General features: G+C 41.5%; 1 protein-coding gene across 6 annotated transcripts in view; it reads right to left on the bottom strand.

Moving 5' to 3' along the window:
- ELP4 (elongator acetyltransferase complex subunit 4) overlaps nucleotides 1–21,254 on the bottom strand; it is a 687,452-nt gene that overhangs the window by 37,448 nt on the left and 628,750 nt on the right. For 2 of the 6 annotated variants that reach the window (XM_075325557.1, XM_075325556.1), the window contains exon 10: nucleotides 8,351–8,482. The exons of 2 other annotated variants lie outside the window; for them this stretch is intronic. In XM_075325557.1, the coding sequence (XP_075181672.1) occupies nucleotides 8,351–8,482 (132 nt within the window). Of the gene's footprint in view, nucleotides 1–6,069; nucleotides 6,154–7,992; nucleotides 8,169–8,350; nucleotides 8,483–21,254 lie in introns of those variants that run through there. 2 more of the 6 variants (XM_075325560.1, XM_075325558.1) reach the window with 2 other exon arrangements.

Raw genomic sequence — 21,254 nt, 5'->3', positions numbered from 1 at the left:
AGGTGAGGAACAAACCAGAAAAACTCATAAATAAAAGTTGTTTATTAGAACACTAGAAAACATATAACAGCACTATGCGTTACGGGGGCAGACCGCCTCCTTCCTCAGGTGCATAGATCAGAATAACACATTAAAAAGTTTTATAAGAAAGTCAAAATTCGCTAATTAAAAAAGAGAATGAAAACACATGATGTCTACGTGTTTTCATTCACTAATTTTTTTAATGAGCTACTTTTGACTTTCTTATAAAAGTTTTTAATGTGTTGCTCTAATCTATGCACCTGAGGAAGGAGGCAGAGCGCCCACATAATGCATAGTGTCGCTATACGTTTACTAGTGCTCTAATAAAATAACTTTTATTTTTTATGAGTTTTTCTGGTTTATTCCCGACCTGCAGAGCAAGACTTGGAGACCCATTTTTTTCTGACCTTTGTGGCTAAAGGGTTTAAGCAGAGTAAAAGGCATAAAATAATGTTATGTTTCCGCTACACTCTCCTCATTTTACATTATATGTGTGAGAATGTGGGGCCGTCATCGCCAACCGTAGTTCATCAAGACCAGCATTTTCCATGCAGTTTCTGATGAAGGGGGTGCTGGAGTCAGAGGTACCTGAGTCATTAAGAGGCACCCACCTCAATGAGTCCGGTTTGTGGCGTTTACCTACAGTGCTGGCCAAAAGTATTGGCACCCCTGCAATTCTGTCAGATAATACTCAGTTTCTTCTTGAAAATGATTGCAATCACAAATTGTTTGGTATTATTATCTTCATTTATTTTGCTTGCAATGAAAAAACACAAAAGAGAATGAAACAAAAATCAAATCATTGATCATTTCACACAAAACTCCAAAAACGGGCCAGACAAAAGTATTGGCACCCTTAGCCTAATACTTGGTTGCACAACCTTTAGCCAAAATAACTGCGAACAACCACTTCCGGTAACCACCAGTGAGTTTCTTACAATGATCTGCTGGAATTTTAGACCATTCTTCTTTGGCAAACTGCTCCAGGTCCCTGAGATTTGAAGGGTGCCTTCTTCAAACTGCCATTTTGAGATATCTCCACAGGTGTTCTATGGGATTCAGGTCTGGACTCATTGCTGGAACTGCAATTTTGAGATCTTTCCACAGGTGTTCTATGGGATTCAGGTCTGGACTCATTGCTGGCCACTTTAGTAGTCTCCAGCGCTTTCTATCAAATCATTTTCTAGTGCTTTTTGAAGTGTGTTTTGGGTCATTGTCCTGCTGGGAGATCCATGACCTCTGAGGAAGACCCAGCTTTCTCACACTGGGCCCTATTATGCTGCAAAATTTGTTGGTAGTCTTCAGACGTCATAATACCATGCACACGGTCAAGCAGTCCAGTGCCAGAGGCAGCAAAGCAACCCCAAAATATCAGGGAACCTCCGCCATGTTTGACTGTAGGGACCATGTTCTTTTCTTTGAATGCCTCTTTTTGTTTTCCTGTAAACTCTATGTTGATGGCTTTTCTCTACTTTTGTCTCATCTGACCAGAGAACATTCTTCCAAAACGTTTTAGACTTTCTCAGGTAAGTTTTGGCAAACTCCAGCCTGGCTTTTTTATGTCTCTGGGTAAGAAGTGGGGTCTTCCTGGGTATCCTACCATACAGTCTCTTTTCATTCAGACGCCAACGGATAGTACGGGTTGACACTTTTGTACCCTTGGACTGCAGGGCAGCTTGAACTTGTTTGGATGTTAGTCGAGGTTCTTTATCCACCATCCGCACAATCTTGCGTTGAAATCTCTCGTCAATTTTTCTTGTCCTTCCACATCTAGGGAGGTTAGCCACAGTGCCATGGGTTTTAAACTTCTTGATGACACTGCGCACCGTAGACACAGGAACTTTCAGGTCTTTGACGATGGACTTGTAGCCTTGAGATTGCTCATGCTTCCTCACAATTTGGATTCTCAAGTCCTCAGACAGTTCTTTGGTCTTCTTTCTTTTCTCCATGCTCAATGTGGTACACACAAGGACACAGGACAGAGGTTGAGTCAACTTTAATCCATGTCAACTGGCTGCAAGTGTGATTTAGTTATTGCCAACACCTGTTAGGTGCCACAGGTAAGTTACAGGTGCTGTTAATTACACAAATTAGAGAAGCATCACATGATTTTTCAAACAGTGCCAATACTTTTGTCCACCCCTTTTTTATGTTTGGTGTGGAATTATATCCAATTTGGCTTTATGATAATTTTTTTTTTTTTCGTTGAAGACAAATTAAATGAAGATAATAATACCAAAGAATTTGTGATTGCAATAATATTCAAGAAGAAACTGAGTATTATCTGACAGAATTGCAGGGGTGCCAATACTTTTGGCCAGCACTGTACATGCGTTAAAAATAATACTCTGACTAGAGTAAAATGTGTGACATAAGGTAGGCTACAACTCATTATGCATTAGAGAAAGGCGTCATCACGCCCCCCATAACACCCTAGCTCCTTCCTGTTTGACGGAGGTGGTGGAAGATAGAGGGAAAATAGCAAAAGTCACATTTTTAAGCAACCATGTGAAAATCTTTTGACTTTTCAAAGTGTTTTATGCCAGAAAAAAAACAGTTTCATCAATCGGGGCCATTGTCTACACTGTAATCATACCACAACTACTTCATTACTGTCCTGCACTATTTGTAAACCTATAAGGGCATCATTTAATCCCTTACAGACTTGCTCTTTTTGGGCCTAAAGCAAAGAACAATTTTTTTCCTGTTTTTTATTTTCACATTTCACGGACCATGGAATTTGTATTTTTTTCAGAGGTGTAATGATGGCTTGCTCATATCAGAATTCTGTTTGTCATAGATAGCAATTTGGGTACATATAAGTTATTATAACTTTTATTAATTCTTTATGAGTAAAAATAGAAAAATAAGGTTCTGTTTCTTGACATTTTACTTTTTTGCTTATCACGTGTTACACAAATAAGATGTTCACTTTATTCTGTGGGTCAGCATGATTAATGAGATACAAAATGTATATAGTTTTTTTTCAATATATTTATATAGTTTTAAAAAATCCATTGTTTTTGTCTCTGTATCCTGAGAGTAATATGTTATATAATTTTACATCAATGCCGCTGTGTGAGGGCTTATTTTTTGCTTTCCAGGATGTAGTTTTCAGTAACACTCTTTTTTAGCATACTATACTTTTTGATTACTTTTTATGACACTCTTTTAGGCATAGACTATACAAAAAAAAATCAACAATAATGGAATTTTTCCACCCTTCAGTTTATTCAGGGATATGTATGTCAAATAGAATTAAGGAGTTAAATGTTAAAAAATGGCACTGTTACGGGTTTTAACAATGTACAGTTAAACATTCTGTGCAGTTTTATTATGTGTGATGTATGTACTTCGAAAGGGGTGGACATATTATTGATGCAACCTGTGCAGCCACATGTGGCCCAAGAAATAAGGAGGACCATTTCTATCTCTAAAGCAGGTGACATTTTGCATTTTGATGAGTTAATGGACTAAAAAGGGCCCATATATTGTTCTTGCATAGGGGCCCTTTTCTGTCTGTTTCTGCCGTTGTACCCCGACTTAATCTTGAGTCTTTATTAATTGCTGCTTGCTACATCTATTCTTTCCATAATGCCACTGGCCTAATCACATCAGCAAATTGTCCTCCCACATTGATGTTTCTGGCCTTACCACATCCCATCTGGACATCATGTTGTAGTACTATGTAGGTTGTAGTAAAGTTATACAACCTACATAGAAGGACAATGTTTTGTTTTTGGAGTAGAGGCTGCATATACAAAATACTGTACAAACCCTAATATAATATGGTCAGTCATTCAACACTAACCTGTCTCTTCACTTAGAAAGGAGCACAAATTTAAAGTGACACTAAACGATTAAAATACAAAAAATGAAAAAAACAAATATTAATTTCTTACTTAAAATTCTTGAATCCTTAATTATATTATAAAATAAAATAATAAGTAAAGAAATATAAACTGATGAGCAAAAGGGGAAAATGTTTTGAACTTTTTACTTTCAGGCTCCATATCTCACCATCCACTACAGCTTTGAGAGTGACATGACTTTCATTTTATAAACAATCATCTTGGCTATCTAATACATAAATTTGACTTGCAGCCATTTAACATATGATTAGTTATACAGACTCTTGTCATGTGACTGCATTGTGTTTTGCTCCTGGTGGTGGAAGAATTTTTTTTTCCTATATACTACAAATTACCTGTTCTCACATTCCCTAATAGCTCAATGTGTTATTAAGTTGATTCCCAAGTGAAAAGTCACGGGTTCGAATCAAGGAGCAGCCGTGAAGAAGATTTACCAAGAAAAGAGTAACAGCCAAGCTTGGCCAAAAAAATTGCCAAACTGCATCATGAGAATGCCATGACACCTGGAAGAATACAAAATGAAGTCCGTCCATGCACTCGAAAGCCAAGAGGTGGACGTTTAGGAAAAATATCGGAGAAAAAAAAACACGGCAGTGGAGGTGGCTCGTATGCTTTGTAATAGGAACTTCACAGACATCCATACAAGCACCGTGTGATGCACAATACACAAGTCTGGAATGGTGGCCCAAAAAAGGTGAGAAATAATAATAATATGTATGTATTCATTTATATAGCGCTGTTAAGGTACCATCACACTAAGCAACATCGCTAGCAACATCGCTGCTGAGGCACAATTTGCTAGCGATGTTGCTGTGTGTGACATTCAGCAACAACCTGGCCCCTACTGTGAGGTCGTTGGTTGTTGCTGAATGTCCTGGACCATTTTTTAGTTCTTGCTCTCCCGCTGTGAAGCACACATCACTGTGTGTGACAGAGACAGAGAAACAACTGAATGTGCAGTGAGCAGGAGCAGGCTTCTGCGGACGCTGGTAACCAATGTAAATATCAGGTAACCAAGAAGCCATTTCCTTGGTTACCCGATATTTACCTTCGTTACCAGAGTCCGCCACTCTCAGCTGTCAGTGCCGGCTCCCTGCTCCCTGCACACGTAGCTGGAGTACACATCGGGTAATTAACCCGATGTGTACTGTGGCTAGGTGTGCAGGGAGCCAGCGCTAAGTTGTGCGCTGGTAACCAAGGTAAATATCGGGTTGGTTACGCCATATTTACCTTAGCTACCAAGCGCAGCATGCTTCCACGTGTAGCGACGCTCCAGCGATCCCTGCCAGGTCAGGTTGCTGGTGGGATCGCTGGAGCGTCGCTTAGTGTGACATCTCACCAGCGACCTCCTAGCAACTTACCAGCGATCCCTATCAGGTTGTATCGTTGTTGGGATCGCTGGTAAGTTGTTTAGTGTGACTGGGCCTTTAATTCCACAGCACTTTACATACAATGGCCACACTGTTCCCATTGAGCTCACAATCTAAGTTCCCTATAAGTATGTTTTGGAGTGTGGGAGGAAACCGGAGTACCCTGAGGAAACCCACGCAAACACGGTGAGAACATACAAACTCCTTGTAGATGGTGTCCTTGGTGGGATTTTAACCCAGGTCCCCAGTGCTGCAAGACTGCAGTGCTAACCACTGAGCCACCAAGCCTCGACTTCAATATCATCATAAAAAGCGTTGGCTAGAGTTTGCAAAAGAGTAAGAAAAGTCAACAGTAGAAGATTTGAAACAGGTGATTTGGAGTGATGATGAGATGAAAGTCAATAGATTAGGCTCTGATGGGTGCAAATGGGTCTGGAAGAAAGAAGGGAAAAAGGGACTATAGGATCGAGAAATTGAACTGATTATCTAGTTCAGTGGAGGAAGCCTGATGATAAGGAGTTGTTTCACAGCTAAGGGCATTAGATACTTGTCCAGGATTTACGGGGGTCTCAATGATGAGCTATATGTGAGTATCCTACAAGATTTATTTCACATAGTCGAGTACTGAGGGTATGAAAAGGACGACACTGTGTTTCAGCAGGACAATGACTCAAAGCATAAGTCGAGATTGGTGATGAAATTGTCCAATGATAATGAAGTAGAGGTGCTGGATTGGCCTCCACAGTCCAAGCCTCAATTTAAATGAACACTTGCGGGTAAAGTTGAAATAAAAGCTGCATACATACCCAAATGATTCAACCAATATGCACCAACGTTGGAACCGTGTAGAAGAGACCTGAGATCAGATTTGGGTTGAGAGTTGCTTGAATCTGGTTGAGAGCAGGCCCAGAAGGATTCACGCAGTGTTGAAAGCCAAAGGTGAATTTACAACATAAAATAATAAAAATTACAGTTTTTAGGAGAAAAACAGTAACAATGCAGTGACATTATTATTATTATTATTATTTATTATTATAGCGCCATTTATTCCATGGCGCTTTACAAGTGAAAGAGGGTGTACGTACAACAATCATTAACAGTACAAGACAGACTGGTATAGGAGGAGAGAGGACCCTGCCCGCGAGGGCTCACAGTCTACAGGGAATGGGTGATGGTACAATAGGTGAGGACAGAGCTGGTTGCGCAGTGGTCTACTGGGCTGAGGGCTATTGTAAGTTGTAGGCTTGTTGGAAGAGGTGGGTCTTGAGGTTCCTCTTGAAGCTTTCCACGGTAGTGGAGAGTCTGATGTGCTGAGGTAGAGCGTTCCAGAGTATGGGGGATGCACGGGAGAAATCTTGTACACGATTGTGGGAAGAGGAGATAAGAGAGGAGCAGAGAAGGAGATCTTGTGAGGATCTAAGGTTGCGTGCAGGTAGGTACTGGGAGACTAGGTCACAGATGTAGGGAGGAGACAGGTTGTGCATGGCTTTGTATGTCATGGTTAATGTTTTGAACTGGAGTCGTTGGGCGATGGGAAGCCAGTGAAGGGATTGGCAGAGTGGCGAGGCTGGGGAGTAGCGAGGGGAGAGGTGGATTAAACGGGCTGCAGAGTTTAGGATAGATTGGAGGGGTGCAAGAGTGTTGGAAGGGAGGCCAGAGAGCAGGAGGTTGCAGTAGTCGAGGCGGGAGATGATGAGGGCATGCACTAATGTTTTTGCAGATTCTTGGTTAAGAAAAGCACGGATCCGGGAGATATTTTTGAGTTGTAATCGGCATGAGTTGAAGAGTGCTTGGATGTGTGGCTTGAAGGATAGAGCAGAGTCGAGGGTCACTCCAAGGCAACGAGCTTGTGAGACTGGGGTGAGTGAGCAACCATCAAGTTTGATGGAAAGGCTTGTTGGAGGAGATGAGTGAGGAGGAGGAAAGACAATAAACTCTGTTTTGTCCATGTTAAGTTTTAGGAATCGTGCACAGAAGAAGGATGAAATAGCAGACAAACATTGTGGTATTTTGGTTAGTAGAGAGGTAATGTCAGGTCCAGAGAGGTAGATCTGTGTGTCATCGGCATAGAGATGATACTGGAAGCCGTGGGACTCTATGAGCTGTCCCAAGCCGAAGGTATAGATGGAGAACAGCAGGGGTCCAAGAACTGAGCCTTGAGGGACACCGACAGATAGGGGGCGAGATGAGGAAGTGGTGTGAGAATGGGAGACGCTGAAAGTTCGGTCGGTTAGGTATGAGGAAATCCAAGATAGGGCCAAGTCTGTGATGCCCAGAGATGAGAGAATCTGTAGTAGGAGGGAATGGTCTACTGTGTCGAAGGCAGAGGACAGGTCCAGGAGGAGGAGGATAGAGTAGTGTCGCTTGGCTTTGGCGATTAGTAGATCATTGGTGACTTTGGTTAGGGCAGTTTCGGTAGAATGATGTGGTCGGAAGCCAGATTGAAGCCGGTCAAAGAGGGAGCAGGAGGAGAGGTATGAGGACAATTCAAGATGGACATGCTGTTCCAGTAGTTTTGAGGCGTAGGGGAGAAGGGATATGGGGCGATAGTTTGACACAGAGGATGGGTCAAGGGAGGGCTTTTTGAGGATGGGTGTAATAGAGGCATGTTTAAAGCATGAAGGAAATACACCACTTGCTAGTGATAGGTTGAAGAGATGGGTTAGGGCTGGGATGAGGACTGCGGTGATGTTGGGGATGAGGTGCGATGGGAGCGGGTCCAGTGCACAGGTGGTTAGATGTGATCTTGAGAGTAGAGTGGAGAGATTGTTTTCTGTCATGGTGGAGAAGCTGGATTTGGAGGAAAAGGGATGAGTAGCTATGATGAGGGGCTGTGGTGATTGTGGGCCAAAGCTTGCTCTGATGTTGTCAATCTTCCGCTTGAAGAAAGAGGCAAAGTCTTCAGCTGAGATAGACAAGACATGACAAGAAACTGCATAACTAATCATATGCTAAATAGTTGCAAGTCAAATTTATGTATGAGATAGCAAAGATAATTGTCTATAAAATGAAGGTAGTCTCATGCTCACAACTGTAGTGGATGGTGAGATATGGAGCCTGAAAGTCAAAAGTTCAAAATATTCTTACCCTTATGCTTGTCAGTGTATAAGATAATTTCCTTAGTGTGTCCAGAAGAGTCATCAGTCTAACTCTTGTTAATGTTCTGTGTGTGGCCATAAGACAACTAGTTGGATATGGAGCTTCCCTGTTTTGTCCCATCTGCAATAGGACACAAATATAACGTAGTTAAGCCCCTCCCTAGGTTAAGCTTCTCATTAGGTTAAGCGCTATCTTTATAGACAATCACTTGCTGAAAAAAGAAAAGATCAGGAAAAAAATTAAAGTTGTCTGATTATTATTTTGAAGGATATGGAGATCTTTTGGCTAAAAAAGTGTGCTATAGGTTTCATTAAGAATGGTAAACCATTTGGTTTTGCAGGATATATGCTTGATTTTAAATAGCAAACTTCAGAATAATTTAACTGTGAACCTGTCCTTGAGCTCCTTTTGATGGAGTATTTAACTTATCTCTCTTCTCCTGATATTCTCTATGCTGATTCATCACCACATGAAAGTTCATCCAAAGTTTGATGTTGTCATAATTCAGCCTAAAGCAGTTCAGAAGAAGAAAGAAAATTGCTATAAATTCTGCCATCAGATCACGCTCACTGACTGATTTACTGTTAACTCATTCTGAAACTAGCCACGTACTGTGAAACAGAGGTTAATGAAACTCTTTTGCAACAATGACTTTTAGCCAAAAGAATATGGAATTAGGTAACAAAAAAAATGACTCCAGAAAGTGTCTCTATACGGTACTTTGAAATTATATACAAATATGACAGCTGATGGCAGACAAGTGTCTGCACAAAAAAGGCTCTGCCACTTTGGAATATTTTGCCACTTTCTGCAAGTAAATGTGCAAGCATGTTATACTATTTTTCATTTTTTAATGATTTGTCAGTTAGCATGTTACTAGTGGCATCATTAGCACAAATGATCAGATTCACAAGTGATCTACCAAACTCTACCAGTTTCAAAAATGATGTGTATGGCCAGTTTAGCCACTCTGCTGGATTTCTCCAGAACTGTTTGTTTTAGGAATTTGCAGAACACTTTGTAGTCTAAGGGTATGTGCCCACGATACGGACATGATGCATCAAAAACGCACAGAGAAACACAATGAAAAAAAGTGCACATAGATTAAGGTGCAGAAATTATGCAGCATCAAAAACTCAGCAAACGCTAATCGATATCAATAGGATAGGAGAAACTTCTCGATCACTGGAGGGTTGACCTCTGGAACTCCAAACAATCATGAGAAAGGGTCTCCGAGAGCTCTATCTGATCAGGGCAGAGAATGAGCATGCCCAAATTAGCCCCATTCATTCTTAATGAGAAACAGCTGAGCCATCTTAAGGACCTTGTGCCTTTTTCACCCGTCATGGGTTCACTTTCAGAAAATGAAAACATATTTTATGAAGAATAATTTTGAACATAAATAATAAAGCTTAAGGGAAAAGTCTTTGTGCCTTGAATACATTTACTTGAATTGTAGATTCTTAATGGGAACTTGTCAGGTCACCCACGAGCAGTTGTGGGTGCATATCTCTAATCCCTGCCTAACTGTCCCATCCTATAGTAACATAGATAAAGGGATCTTTAGAAAAAGTATTACTGAAGATCCTTTATAATATGCAAATGAGCACAGGGTCTAGGTGCAAGGGCATTATTTCCCCCGACTAGTCCACCCTCTTATCATGTTACTATAAAGCACGGGGGCGTACTAACATGATATTCAATGCTCAGTGTCATCGGTATGGACACACATACCTGTGTTCATTCATCTTCAGAGAGGTCTAGTGCGCATGACTGGTAGTGGCGGGACTTCTGATCATGCACACTGAGCCTAAACATTGCATGTGAAGCGGTGACAATGGACACAGGTACGCGCGTCACCGCTGATGATGCTGGGCAATAGGCATTGAATAGCATGTCAGCAGACCCAGAGAGGTGTGCTAACATGCTAAGAGGGCGGATTAGTCAGGGGAAATATCGTCCTTGCGACTAGTCCTTGCGCTCATTAGCATATCATAAAGGATATTTAGAAATAATTTTAATAAATACTGGTTCTGGGTGCATATTGCACCTCACAAGTTCCCTTTAAAGGGAACCTGACACCGGTTTTTCGGCCTTTAACCTGCGGCCACCACCAGTGGGCTCTTATATACAGCATTCTAACATACTGTATATAAGAGCTCAGGCCGCTATGTAGAATGTAAAAAACACTTTATAATACTTACCTAATGGTCGCGCTGCGGTTGATTTGAGTCAGATGGGCGTCTCCGTTATCCGGTGCCGCCTTTTTCGTCCATTTTCATCCTCCTTCTTCTGTATCCAGGCTGCATGATGCGTCTATGTCATCCACACTCGCCGGCACTGAGGTCCTGCGCAGGTGCACTTTGATCTGCCCTGAGCAGGGCAGATAAAAGTATTGTAGTGTGCCTGCGCGGGAACGGTGAGTGTGTATGATGTAGGATGCATCATGCACACATGCTTCAGGAGGATGAAGATGGCCGAAAGAGGAGGCGCCGGCACCGGACAATGGAGACGCCGATATGGCCCAACTCCACCGCAGTGCGACCATTAGGTAAGTATTATAAAGTGTTTTTTTTTATGTTCTACACAGCGGCCTGGGCTCTTATATACAGCATGTTGGAATGCTGTATATTAGAGCCCACTGGTGGTGGTTGCAGCTTATATGCTGAAAAAACGGCGACAGGTTCCCTTTAATCATTAATAACCAAACACTAGTTGCAGAGAAGGTGGCATATAAAAATGTATGAGAAAAACATAAAAGCAGTGCAGGAAAGTGCCATGATAGAAAGAATATTCAAGCCCGCAAAGTTTCTGTTAATTTTGTGGGAAAGAATTACATTCATAGTTATTTTATATACTGTAAATCTGCAAAAAAAAAACCCAACAAAACCCTTTAGAATGTCGGCAGAGTCGAGCGCATAGGTAAAAGATAGATGAATCCAAGCTGAAGAGATCAGAGCTATTGTACCTGCACAGTGTCCAGTGAGATGCGTTAAACAGCCACAAGGTGCAAGGACAGCAGGTGAACCATATGTTTTAATCTAACAGTGCAGACACTGAACCAAGATCCCCCGGCTACTCAGACATCTATCAGCAGTTATAGCCATATAGCCAGAACAAAGGACACTCTAGTAAAGTAGAGCATACAAAAACCCCAGAGTAGTGACGTATTGATGACCCAAAAAGAATAGTTATCTCCAATCTACTGTTCATTTTAGCTATGTCTAGGTATGGCATATCATTTTCCTCATGAGTTTTTAGTGTTACATGGTCAATATAAAATTTCCTATGGAAGTTGGGTTAGACAGAGTGTAAACATTTCTGCTTTTGCTGACCTACACTTATTATATATACACTACTCAGCACTGAAATTATGTAGATGGAAAAGTGGAATTATGAAGATCACAAGATCAATAGACACGTTAAAGGGAACCTATCACCAGTTTTTTCAGTACTGACCCAAAAGTATCACCTTGTACAGCTCCTGCATTCTATGAAGGTGCACCTTGTTCCTGACTCCCCTTTAAGACCCCAGAAATAACTTTATAAAATCTGAGCGCCACGTATGCAACTGACCTGTTCTGGTCGGATGGGCGTGCTCTTTTTCGGCTCCTATCCCCTTCCTGCCGCTGTTTGCCGGCCTCCTTGGATGATTGACGCGTCTGATGCCTCCATCATCATCCACGTACTGGGCTGAATCTCGCATCTGCACAGTTATTCCCGACTCACGCAGGCACACTTCGCTCTTCCCTATTGCGGACAGAGCCGGAAACATAGGTGCGCTTGCGTGAACTTGCTCACAATCTCGCATCTGCGCAGAGGGCTCACGGGCTTGCGCAAGCACACCTATATTTTCGGCTCTGCCTACAATGGGACAGAGCAAAGTGCGCCTGCATGAGCTGGGAATAACTGCCCAGTACATGGATGATGATGGAGGCATCAGACGCGTCAAACATCAAAGGAAGACGGCAAACAGTGGCAGGAAGAGGGACAGAAGCTGAAAAAGAGCACGCTCATCCGACCAGAACAGGTAATTTGCATACGTGGCGGTCATATTTTATGAAGTTATTTCTGGGGTCTGAAAGGGGAGTCAGTAAACAAGGTGCACCTTCATAGAATACAGCCAATGAGCTGCAGAAGGTGATACTTTTTATTCAATACTGAAAAAACTGGTGACAGGTTCCCTTTAATGATAAATCGATCATGAAAAAAATAGGAACAAAACATTGCATGCACTTGGGAACACAAATCATCAAGATCTGCTGCTGGCAGCTTCTGTTGCAATTGCCGAACAATGACATCCCAGATGTGCTCGATGGAGGACAAGTCTGGAGATGCTGCAGGCCATTTAGGTCACTCAGGCGGCTCAGAGTTGCAGTATAGCATCAGGCAATCTGGTGTTTTGCTGAAAAATGACTCCTGGAGAAATGGCTGTACCAATGGTTCTAGAATTTATCCATTCTGTACTGCCACTGAAATTGGACTTCCCATACCAAGTCTTCAATGTGGCAGGACATTGGCTCAAACAACCATCAATAACCTCATTCATGGCAACCAATTCTTGCAAGTGCTGGGGTTTTTCCATTTTTTCATCATTTACATATCATTAGCATTTCTATCTATCCTGTGATTTCCATAATGCCACGACTTTTCCTTTTTGGTGTTGCAAAGACATATATGAATAAAATGACAACTGGGCATTACTATTCTCCTTGTGAAAAGTTACACACAAATGTATTATTGTAACAGAGGAACCAGAAGGTGACACAAGAGAAATTAAAATAAAGTAACTTAGAGGGGTGGTCTGAAACCACTACATAATTTGGTGTCATCTGAAAAAATAGAAACAACACTATTAACCCCATGTGTTATATAATTGCTAAATATTTTTAATAATAGCAGATACAGCCCTAAACCTTGGGATACATCTCCCATATTATATGTTATATATTATGTGCAGGAGCACTAAAGAACATTATTATGAAAACTAGTTAGGTAAAACTTACAAATGACCAGCCTAATACTCTATAACAGTGCTCCCCAACCTTTCTTACCTTGAGAGACACATTTAGCTCTAAGGGGTACTTTGCACGTTGGGACATTGCTACTATGATCTCGTCGGGGTCAAATCGAAAATGACGCACATCCGGCACCGGTAACGACGTTGCAACGTGTAAAGCCTAGAAGCACCGACAAAAGATCGCAAAGGCGTCGAAAATCGGTGATCTGTGTAGTGTCGGTCATTTCCATAATTTCGCTGCAGCGACAGGTACGATGTTGTGCCTCGTTCCTGCGGCAGCATACATCGCTGTGTATGAAGCCGCAGGAGCGAGGAACATCTCCTTACCTGCGTCCTGCCTGCAATGAGGAAGGAAGGAGGTGGACAAAATGTTTACGTCCCGCTCATCTCCGCCCCTCCGCTTCTATTGGCCGCCTGCCGTGTGACGTCGCTATGACGCCACATGACCCGCCCCCTTAGGAAGGATGCGGGTCGCCGGCCAGAGCGACGTCGCAGGGCAGGTAAGTGCGTGTGAAGCTGCCGTAGCGATAATGTTCGCTATGGCAACTATCACAAGATATCGCATCTGCGACGGGGGCGGGGACTATCGCGCTCGGCATCGCTACAATCGGCTAGCGATGTCGCAGCGTGCAATGTACCCCTAAGAGATGGTCACAAACTACAATCAAAACCTATTAATCTGCCCCTGGTCGACATCTTTCTCATGAAGAACACAGAAGTGCTCCTAGGTTGGAAAAGACGGCTGACATGGCCGTCGATAGAATCATTTTTTGTGGCTGACAGCTGTCTAATGTATAAGGTCGGCTTTAGGCTCAATTCAAATTTTGTAAGAAAGCGACCCAATCCTGCATGATTTGTAATACTGGTCTACTCACGTCGGGCAGAAGAACCTATAAAAAAAATCCTCAGGCTCAGGGCTTGGTATAACTGTAACCTCTGTACTGAATAATTCTGATCCTAATTCTGTTCCTAAGTAAAAAATGCCGACGTCTTCATTAAATCAATGGACATGTTTTAAATGTTTCCAAACTTTATATCTATAAGAAAAAGGTATCACTTTATATAACATTAGGATTACACTATCTTATGTTGTAATAATATAGTTGATGTCATCAAATCTGTATCCAAATGACTGTACAATTATTTTTTAAAAGTTTAAACTCAATCTCAATCCATTTATCCTGATAGACCGCACCTCAGTGTCCCTCCAAATCGCTGCTAAAATCTTACAGTGCTTAGTACAAGCTGCAGATCAGTCAGGCTAGGTGGAAAGAATATATTTGGACTTGAGACTTCTACTTTTTAGTTGCTTAGTTCACAGTTTTTCAATCCGGCAAGGTGAACTGAAAGCAAAAATTCCCTATTGTAACTAAGATTAAGAGTCAGCTAAACTCAAAAAGCGTCAGATATTTTTGCCTCCCCATACTACTATTTTAATGAAGTCACAACAAAGAGGTTTTGCTTTAATTTGCTTTGCTGGATTGAAAACCTTTTCTCATCACTTTGAAAGCTGATACCTCACAAGCCTTACCCATGCACAGTGGAGTGGATTACCCAAAAACCAGACTGAACAACATACCTACATTGGATAGGGTAAGCTGTATCTAGAATCTTATTCATAAATTCTTACTTTAATATCAACATTTTCCAGCCACTCAGAAAAGGATTTTCAAAGCAGGTCCACTATTAGATGTAATAACCATTTTATTGTAAAAACTGGTGATCTTCTTTAAAGCACCACTCCACAGTACTTTTTATTTCTCCGCTGGAGTGGTGCTTTGAATGTAAGTCCTCTGCCCCCTGTCTTATACTCACCTTTAGGCGTCTTCATCTTCTATCACCACTGCTTTGGTCAGTCTCCTGTGATTTGTGATCTGTTGGTAGCTTCATTGTTTCATGGAGCGCATCGGAGGTCACAAATGAATACAACCCCTTGAGGCCTGTTTAGGCCTCATTCTGGCTCTCTTAGACTTACATTGGGAGATTGTGACATAACGTCTGACTCTTGGCCAGTCAGAAGTTATGGGCGCAAGATAGCGCCACGGGACCAGAGTGGCGTCGGTAGAAGGTGAGTATTACCGGAGGGTGAGTATTAGACTTAAAGCGCCAGTGCTGAAAAAAAAAATATGCTGGAGTCATGCTTTAAGTGACAACTAAATGCAATTTTGTAGATTTATTTGTATATCAATTAATTAAAAAATTAATTTGTCTTAACTCAAAAAAATAAGTCCTAATCCCCGGCTAATTGGTGTTTGCTTTGTGTCTAACTTGCTGTTGCACCTGTCAATCAAATAGCAGTGCACTGCTTTAAGTTTACTTGCACATATTTCTGAAATAAAACAACCATTCTCTGAACAAAAGCTATGCTTACATTCAGCATCCCAGCACCAGTATACCACTGGCTTTACTTTATATATGAAAATCCTGCTAGTTGGTTTCCTTTAAGTTTTCATGTTGCCCTCGGGAGTGTTAAAATGTAGCACTGTGGCTCATGAAACACTGCTTCAAAGGAAAATCCATAAAAAGCAAATATCTAACATTGTTTTATGGAGATCCCAAAATGAAGCATTCTAAATCATGAAAACCAAAATATTTTAACATGAGTGTGATCCTCCCACTTCTAATACAGGTACCTAAGACACTTATGAGCAGAAACTAAGAACAAGCAACTTCAGAAAAAAGTAATCAAATTTAAAGTTCCTTGGCTAGTAGTCATTTGCCATGCTTTGAGCCAGCATTAAAATTGTAAAATGAGGTCACAAGTTGGTTCCTTCCTATTACCATAACACAGTATTTCCAAAACCATAAACAGTTTTTCATGGTGGTGAATAAAAACAGATTTTGCTGGGAAACTGTTCCTGAATCTAATAATTATCCTCTTCATCCTCTTAATTCAGTCTCAGTGTTTTGCCAAGGAGTGGGATGGAAGCCAGTAAGAGTCGTCAGAAGGATTATTCTTATATGAGTCTCTCATCAGGAGGCTTAGCAGCCAGCAATTACCAAAACGCGGCCCTTTTGATTTAAAGGGAAAGTTTCAGAAATAGACTAAAACGCTGAATAATGCACATGATTAGTAATTTGTAGCTGTAGATCAGGAGTTCCACTCTACCAGAAGTGTTTGTTGAAAAAATAATAAAAACGACACCTGTGGGGAGTTTTAGTATTTTATTTTTCTCGGGACTCAATAGATGTTGTATAAAAACTATTACAGGGCGAGAGGGACCCAGGCAGGCTCTGTAATCACCTTCAGAAAATTTATCTGTATATTCTATTGTGATAGCACGCTGAATAAAATCTTTTCAAGCTGCAGCCTTTATATGATGCCCTAGATTTTTAAATGAAAATGGGGGTCAAATTCTCTCATTTTCCTTACAATGGAGTGAAAAGAACAACTGGCCAGTCTTGATGGCCGCACCAGAAGGTGATTTGATAAAAGACAGACTAGGAGTGAATGCTGGACTCAGATCAATGCCTTATTGTGAGCACTCTCTGAGACAAACGAGGACTGGCTACGATTTAAGCTGTGTAATTAAATTTCACACAATATGAAGCAGCAAATGACATGTAAATTATGAATGGCCGGATCCTTACTTTCCAAGACACTGTTAAAGAAGGGAGGTGTAAGTGAACCATTAGATTATACTGGACTGCACAGACTTTGAAAAGCTTGTCTTCTTGAGCGTACACAGACGGCTTTGGCAGAAGCGATGTACTCTTAGGCTATTTCAAACAGTGTCAGAACAATAAGTGACCAGCCTTTAATTGTGTTTGTCCACCTAGGTATAAAATAGACATTATCGCAATATTGTATCACATACCAAGATGCTTGAATTCTACCTAAGTGTGACATGACATGATATACTCAACTCTGCCATTGTTTGAGAAGCCGAAAGAGTACAAAAGGAATGACTTCAGGGAACATTTAACTCATTCAGACCCAACCTCTCCCTTTCTTTTTAACGCTAATGCACAGAAATAAAAAATAAATACTAATGAGAAAAGTGTTAGTATTTTCCAACTTGTCGAAAAATGAGAACACAAGTTAACCCACGGTGTACTTCGTACTACTTAATTTTGGTCTTCAAACAGTTGAAAGGTGATTACGGAGTTGTAGAGAAACACCTTTAACGATCATTCGACAGCATTCCCTACTTAATGAGGACAAATCCTTTTTTTCAGTTAAAGCCTAAAAAAGGGGGAAGCCGGTACCCTCTGCAAAGCAGCTCATTAAAAATGTGGAATGCTGCAAGAGGGCTCCCTCCACATGCAGTCTCTTTCTGGTTGAGTAAGGATCACAGGCTCCAACATAAATGCCCCTCTCTTCTCCAGTACTTGTTTTGCACCTAGAGACTCCGAGAAAAGAGGCACAACTTGTTAGTCAACAGTAATTTCGAAGGATGGAAGTGGATTTGGAGGGGGTGGGTGAAAAGCTAACATCTCTTCTTTCCTGGTGAGATCTCTTTGAAGTAATGCAAAAGTATCTGTTTTAAACGCTAGCTTTAATAAGGCTGTGTAAATGTCCACTACTTAGCACTTTAAGGGGATAAAAAAAATTCAATTCCTTTTTTAATGCTTAGATTCAATATTAGCCTGGTGTTTCAAGTACCTACTCCGGTCATCTGAACTATCCAAAAGGGCAGTGATGTCAGTAAAGTTACAATACGATAAAATGACTTCAGAGGCAGTGAAGCTTTATTAACATTTGTGTTTACACATGCTTCCACAATTATACTATAAGGTGGGAGAAATTTTTAATGTACATGTTAAAGGAGTTCTTTGAGAGCTTAATAAATAAAACAAAAAATCCAAGGAATTCCAGCATGTAACCTCTGTGACTAGTGATTAGCTGCAGCCATCACATACTGGTGTGACAAGTCAATCCTAGCAGCCTGTAAAAATGAACCCCACCAGTAGGCCCCCGGAGCACCCACACTAGACTGGAGAGGTGGTTTGGGATGAAAAAGTATCGATTGTTAGCTGTCATTATTCTTATTATTTTTTTTTTTATTTTTTTTTTTGCAGTTACTTTCACATATTCCTTATGATAAAAGATTGAAATTGTGACATAGAAAAAATAATTTGATGCATGATGTTTTTTTTTTAATTACCATGTCACCAATAACTGTACATGAAACATCTCATGGTGCAGAGATCCCCAACAGGTTTTTCCTTGCGGGTTACATTGAAATTTGTGTAATACTTAGAAGCCACATTCAATTAAAAAGCTTAAAGGGTTAGTACAATACCTAAAATATCCTCTTAAAATATGTATTTTTACATCCAAAGTACTTTTGTAATTTGCTTTATTATAAAAGACTCTACACTTCTTTCTATCCAGCTAATCCTTAATTGTGTTTTTTCCATGATGCTGATAGAGGCTGTAGTCAAAGTGACCAAGGTGCTGACACTCTGCTTCTGTCCGCATCTTCTTAATGTGAAAAGAAATGATGATTCATTTGAAGGAAGTGATAGAGCTTGTTGGGCGCTGCTGGTGTAACTCACCCTGCCTCTATCACCGCACCCTGATGACATGTACTTTTACATTAAGAAGCTCAGACTGCAAAGACAGAAGCAGAGTGTTGGCGTCTCGATCATTTCTCCCACAGCTTCCATCAGCGCAATGGAAAAAAATACATTTAGGGATTAACTGAATAGGGGGAGGATTTTATAATAAAGAAAATTACAACAGTACGTAGGGGGCAAAAATAGACATTTATAATGGACACTTTAAGACCTCCCCTTTGGAGAGAATCTGTCAGCAGGTTTTTGTTATGTAATTTTAGGGCAGCATAAGGTAGGGACGGAGACACTGATTTTAGAAATGTGTCACTTACTAGGCTGTGTTGTTTCAGTGCAATGAGTTTTTTACTAGTCACTGCCAGACTCAGTGCTAGTGTGAATCCTGGTCCAGCCCAGAACTGATTATCATTTCACTGTCTATATGCAATGTACACAGAGAGCTGTGGTGTGGGTGAGGTTAGCTTTCTGACCTCTTCTACATGATACATCTAAAACACTGATAGTTTACTGGGTGCAGCAGATGTGATACTAAGTGATACACTGCTAGAGTCAGGGTATCTTTCCCTACATTATGCTGATCTTATATAAGGTAACAAAAACCTGATGACAAATTCCCTTTAATACACTGCTCAAAAAAATTTGGGAATATTTCAAAATGAATATGAAGCGATAAAAAATGTCCATGAAAGGAAAGTTGTTTCCAACTGCTCCAGTATAGGGTACCTCTATAGGATGCAGGACCTCATATTGATATCTGACAGCAGTCAGCAATCCGCTTCTGATGATGTGGAGATTGACCACCAATTCTGATGCCAGTCCAAACCATGATTCCACCACCACCAAAAGAGTCACTTTCTCACATGAAACGTGGATTCATCCATGTTCCTCGTTCACAACAGATCAGGACACCATGATTGTTGGGCTGCAGACTTAGCCATGACTTATCAGCGGAGAGGACAGTTGACCACTCATCACAGGTCCAAAAACTATGATCATCAGCCCACCTTCTACAGGTTTTACAGAGTTCAGCAGATAATAAAATGCAAACCATTTCTCACCAGACATGCAGTCTAAAGGCTACTTTACACACTGCGATATCGGTCCCGATATCGCTAGTGTGGGTACCCGCCCCCATCTGTTGCGCGATGCGGGCAAATCGCTGCCCGTGCCGCACAACAGCCGTCACACATACTTACCTGTCCGGCGACGTCGCTGTGACGGGCGAACCGCCTCCTTTCTAAGGGGGCAGTCCGTGCGGCGTCACAGCGACGTCACTGAACCGCCGCCCAATAGCAGCGGAGAGGCGGAGCTGAGCGGGACGTAACATCCCGCCCACCTCCTTCCTTCCTCATAGCGGCCGGGAGGCAGGTAAGGGGAGCTTCCTCGTTCCTGCGGCGTCACACGCAGCGATGTGTGCTGCCGCAGGAACGAGGAACAACCTCGTTACTGCTGCAGTAACGAGATTTGAGAATGGACCCCCGTGTCGCCGATTAGCGATTTTGCACGTTTTTGCAACGATGCAAAATCGCTTATCAGTGTCACACGCAACGGCATCGCTAATGCGGCCGGATGTGCGTCACGAATTCCGTGACCCCAACGACTCCGCATTAGCGATGTCGCAGCGTGTAAAGCCCGCTTAACACGATAGAGCTGATTTCATATGGTCTAGGTACATTGGGCTCCAAAGTTTAGTGGCAGCAAGAAACTGTCTCCACAGCTCTGTTCCAATGCGGCGCCTGCTTCTTCTTGCCAATTAGGTTAAGTAGTGGTCATCTCTTGCTGTGGCGGCAGATGGGCAACCCTTCCCTGATCTTCTTTGTACTGTGCCAGTCTATTGAAAGTCATTCTACACTCTGCCAATCACATATTGGGATGTTCCAAGTGCTATTGCCACCATCATCTCTGTTTGATCAGCTTCAAGGCATCCTATGGCTTTCCAGGCTACACATTCAGGTAAATTGTGTTGTTGGGGCATTACAAGGGATGAAAAACTGCAGGATGTGCACTTACAAGATCAGGGAACTTGCACATACAGTTAGGTCCAGAAATATTTGGACAGTGACACAATTTTCGCGAGTTGGGCTCTGCATGCCACCACATTGGATTTGAAATGAAACCTCTACAACAGAATTCAAGTGCAGATTGTAACGTTTAATTTGAAGATTTGAACAAAAATATCTGAAAGAAATTGTAGGAATTGTACACATTTCTTTACAAACACTTCACATTTTAGGAGGTCAAAAGTAATTGGACAAATAAACCAAACCCAAACAAAATATTTTTATTTTCAATATTTTGTTGCGAATCCTTTGGAGGCAATCACTGCCTTAAGTCTGGAACCCATGGACATCA

The sequence above is a fragment of the Anomaloglossus baeobatrachus genome, chromosome 10 (genome assembly GCF_048569485.1).
Source record: "Anomaloglossus baeobatrachus isolate aAnoBae1 chromosome 10, aAnoBae1.hap1, whole genome shotgun sequence".
Lineage (NCBI taxonomy): Eukaryota > Metazoa > Chordata > Amphibia > Anura > Aromobatidae > Anomaloglossus > Anomaloglossus baeobatrachus.
This window is presented reverse-complemented; position numbering and strand designations above follow the sequence as displayed.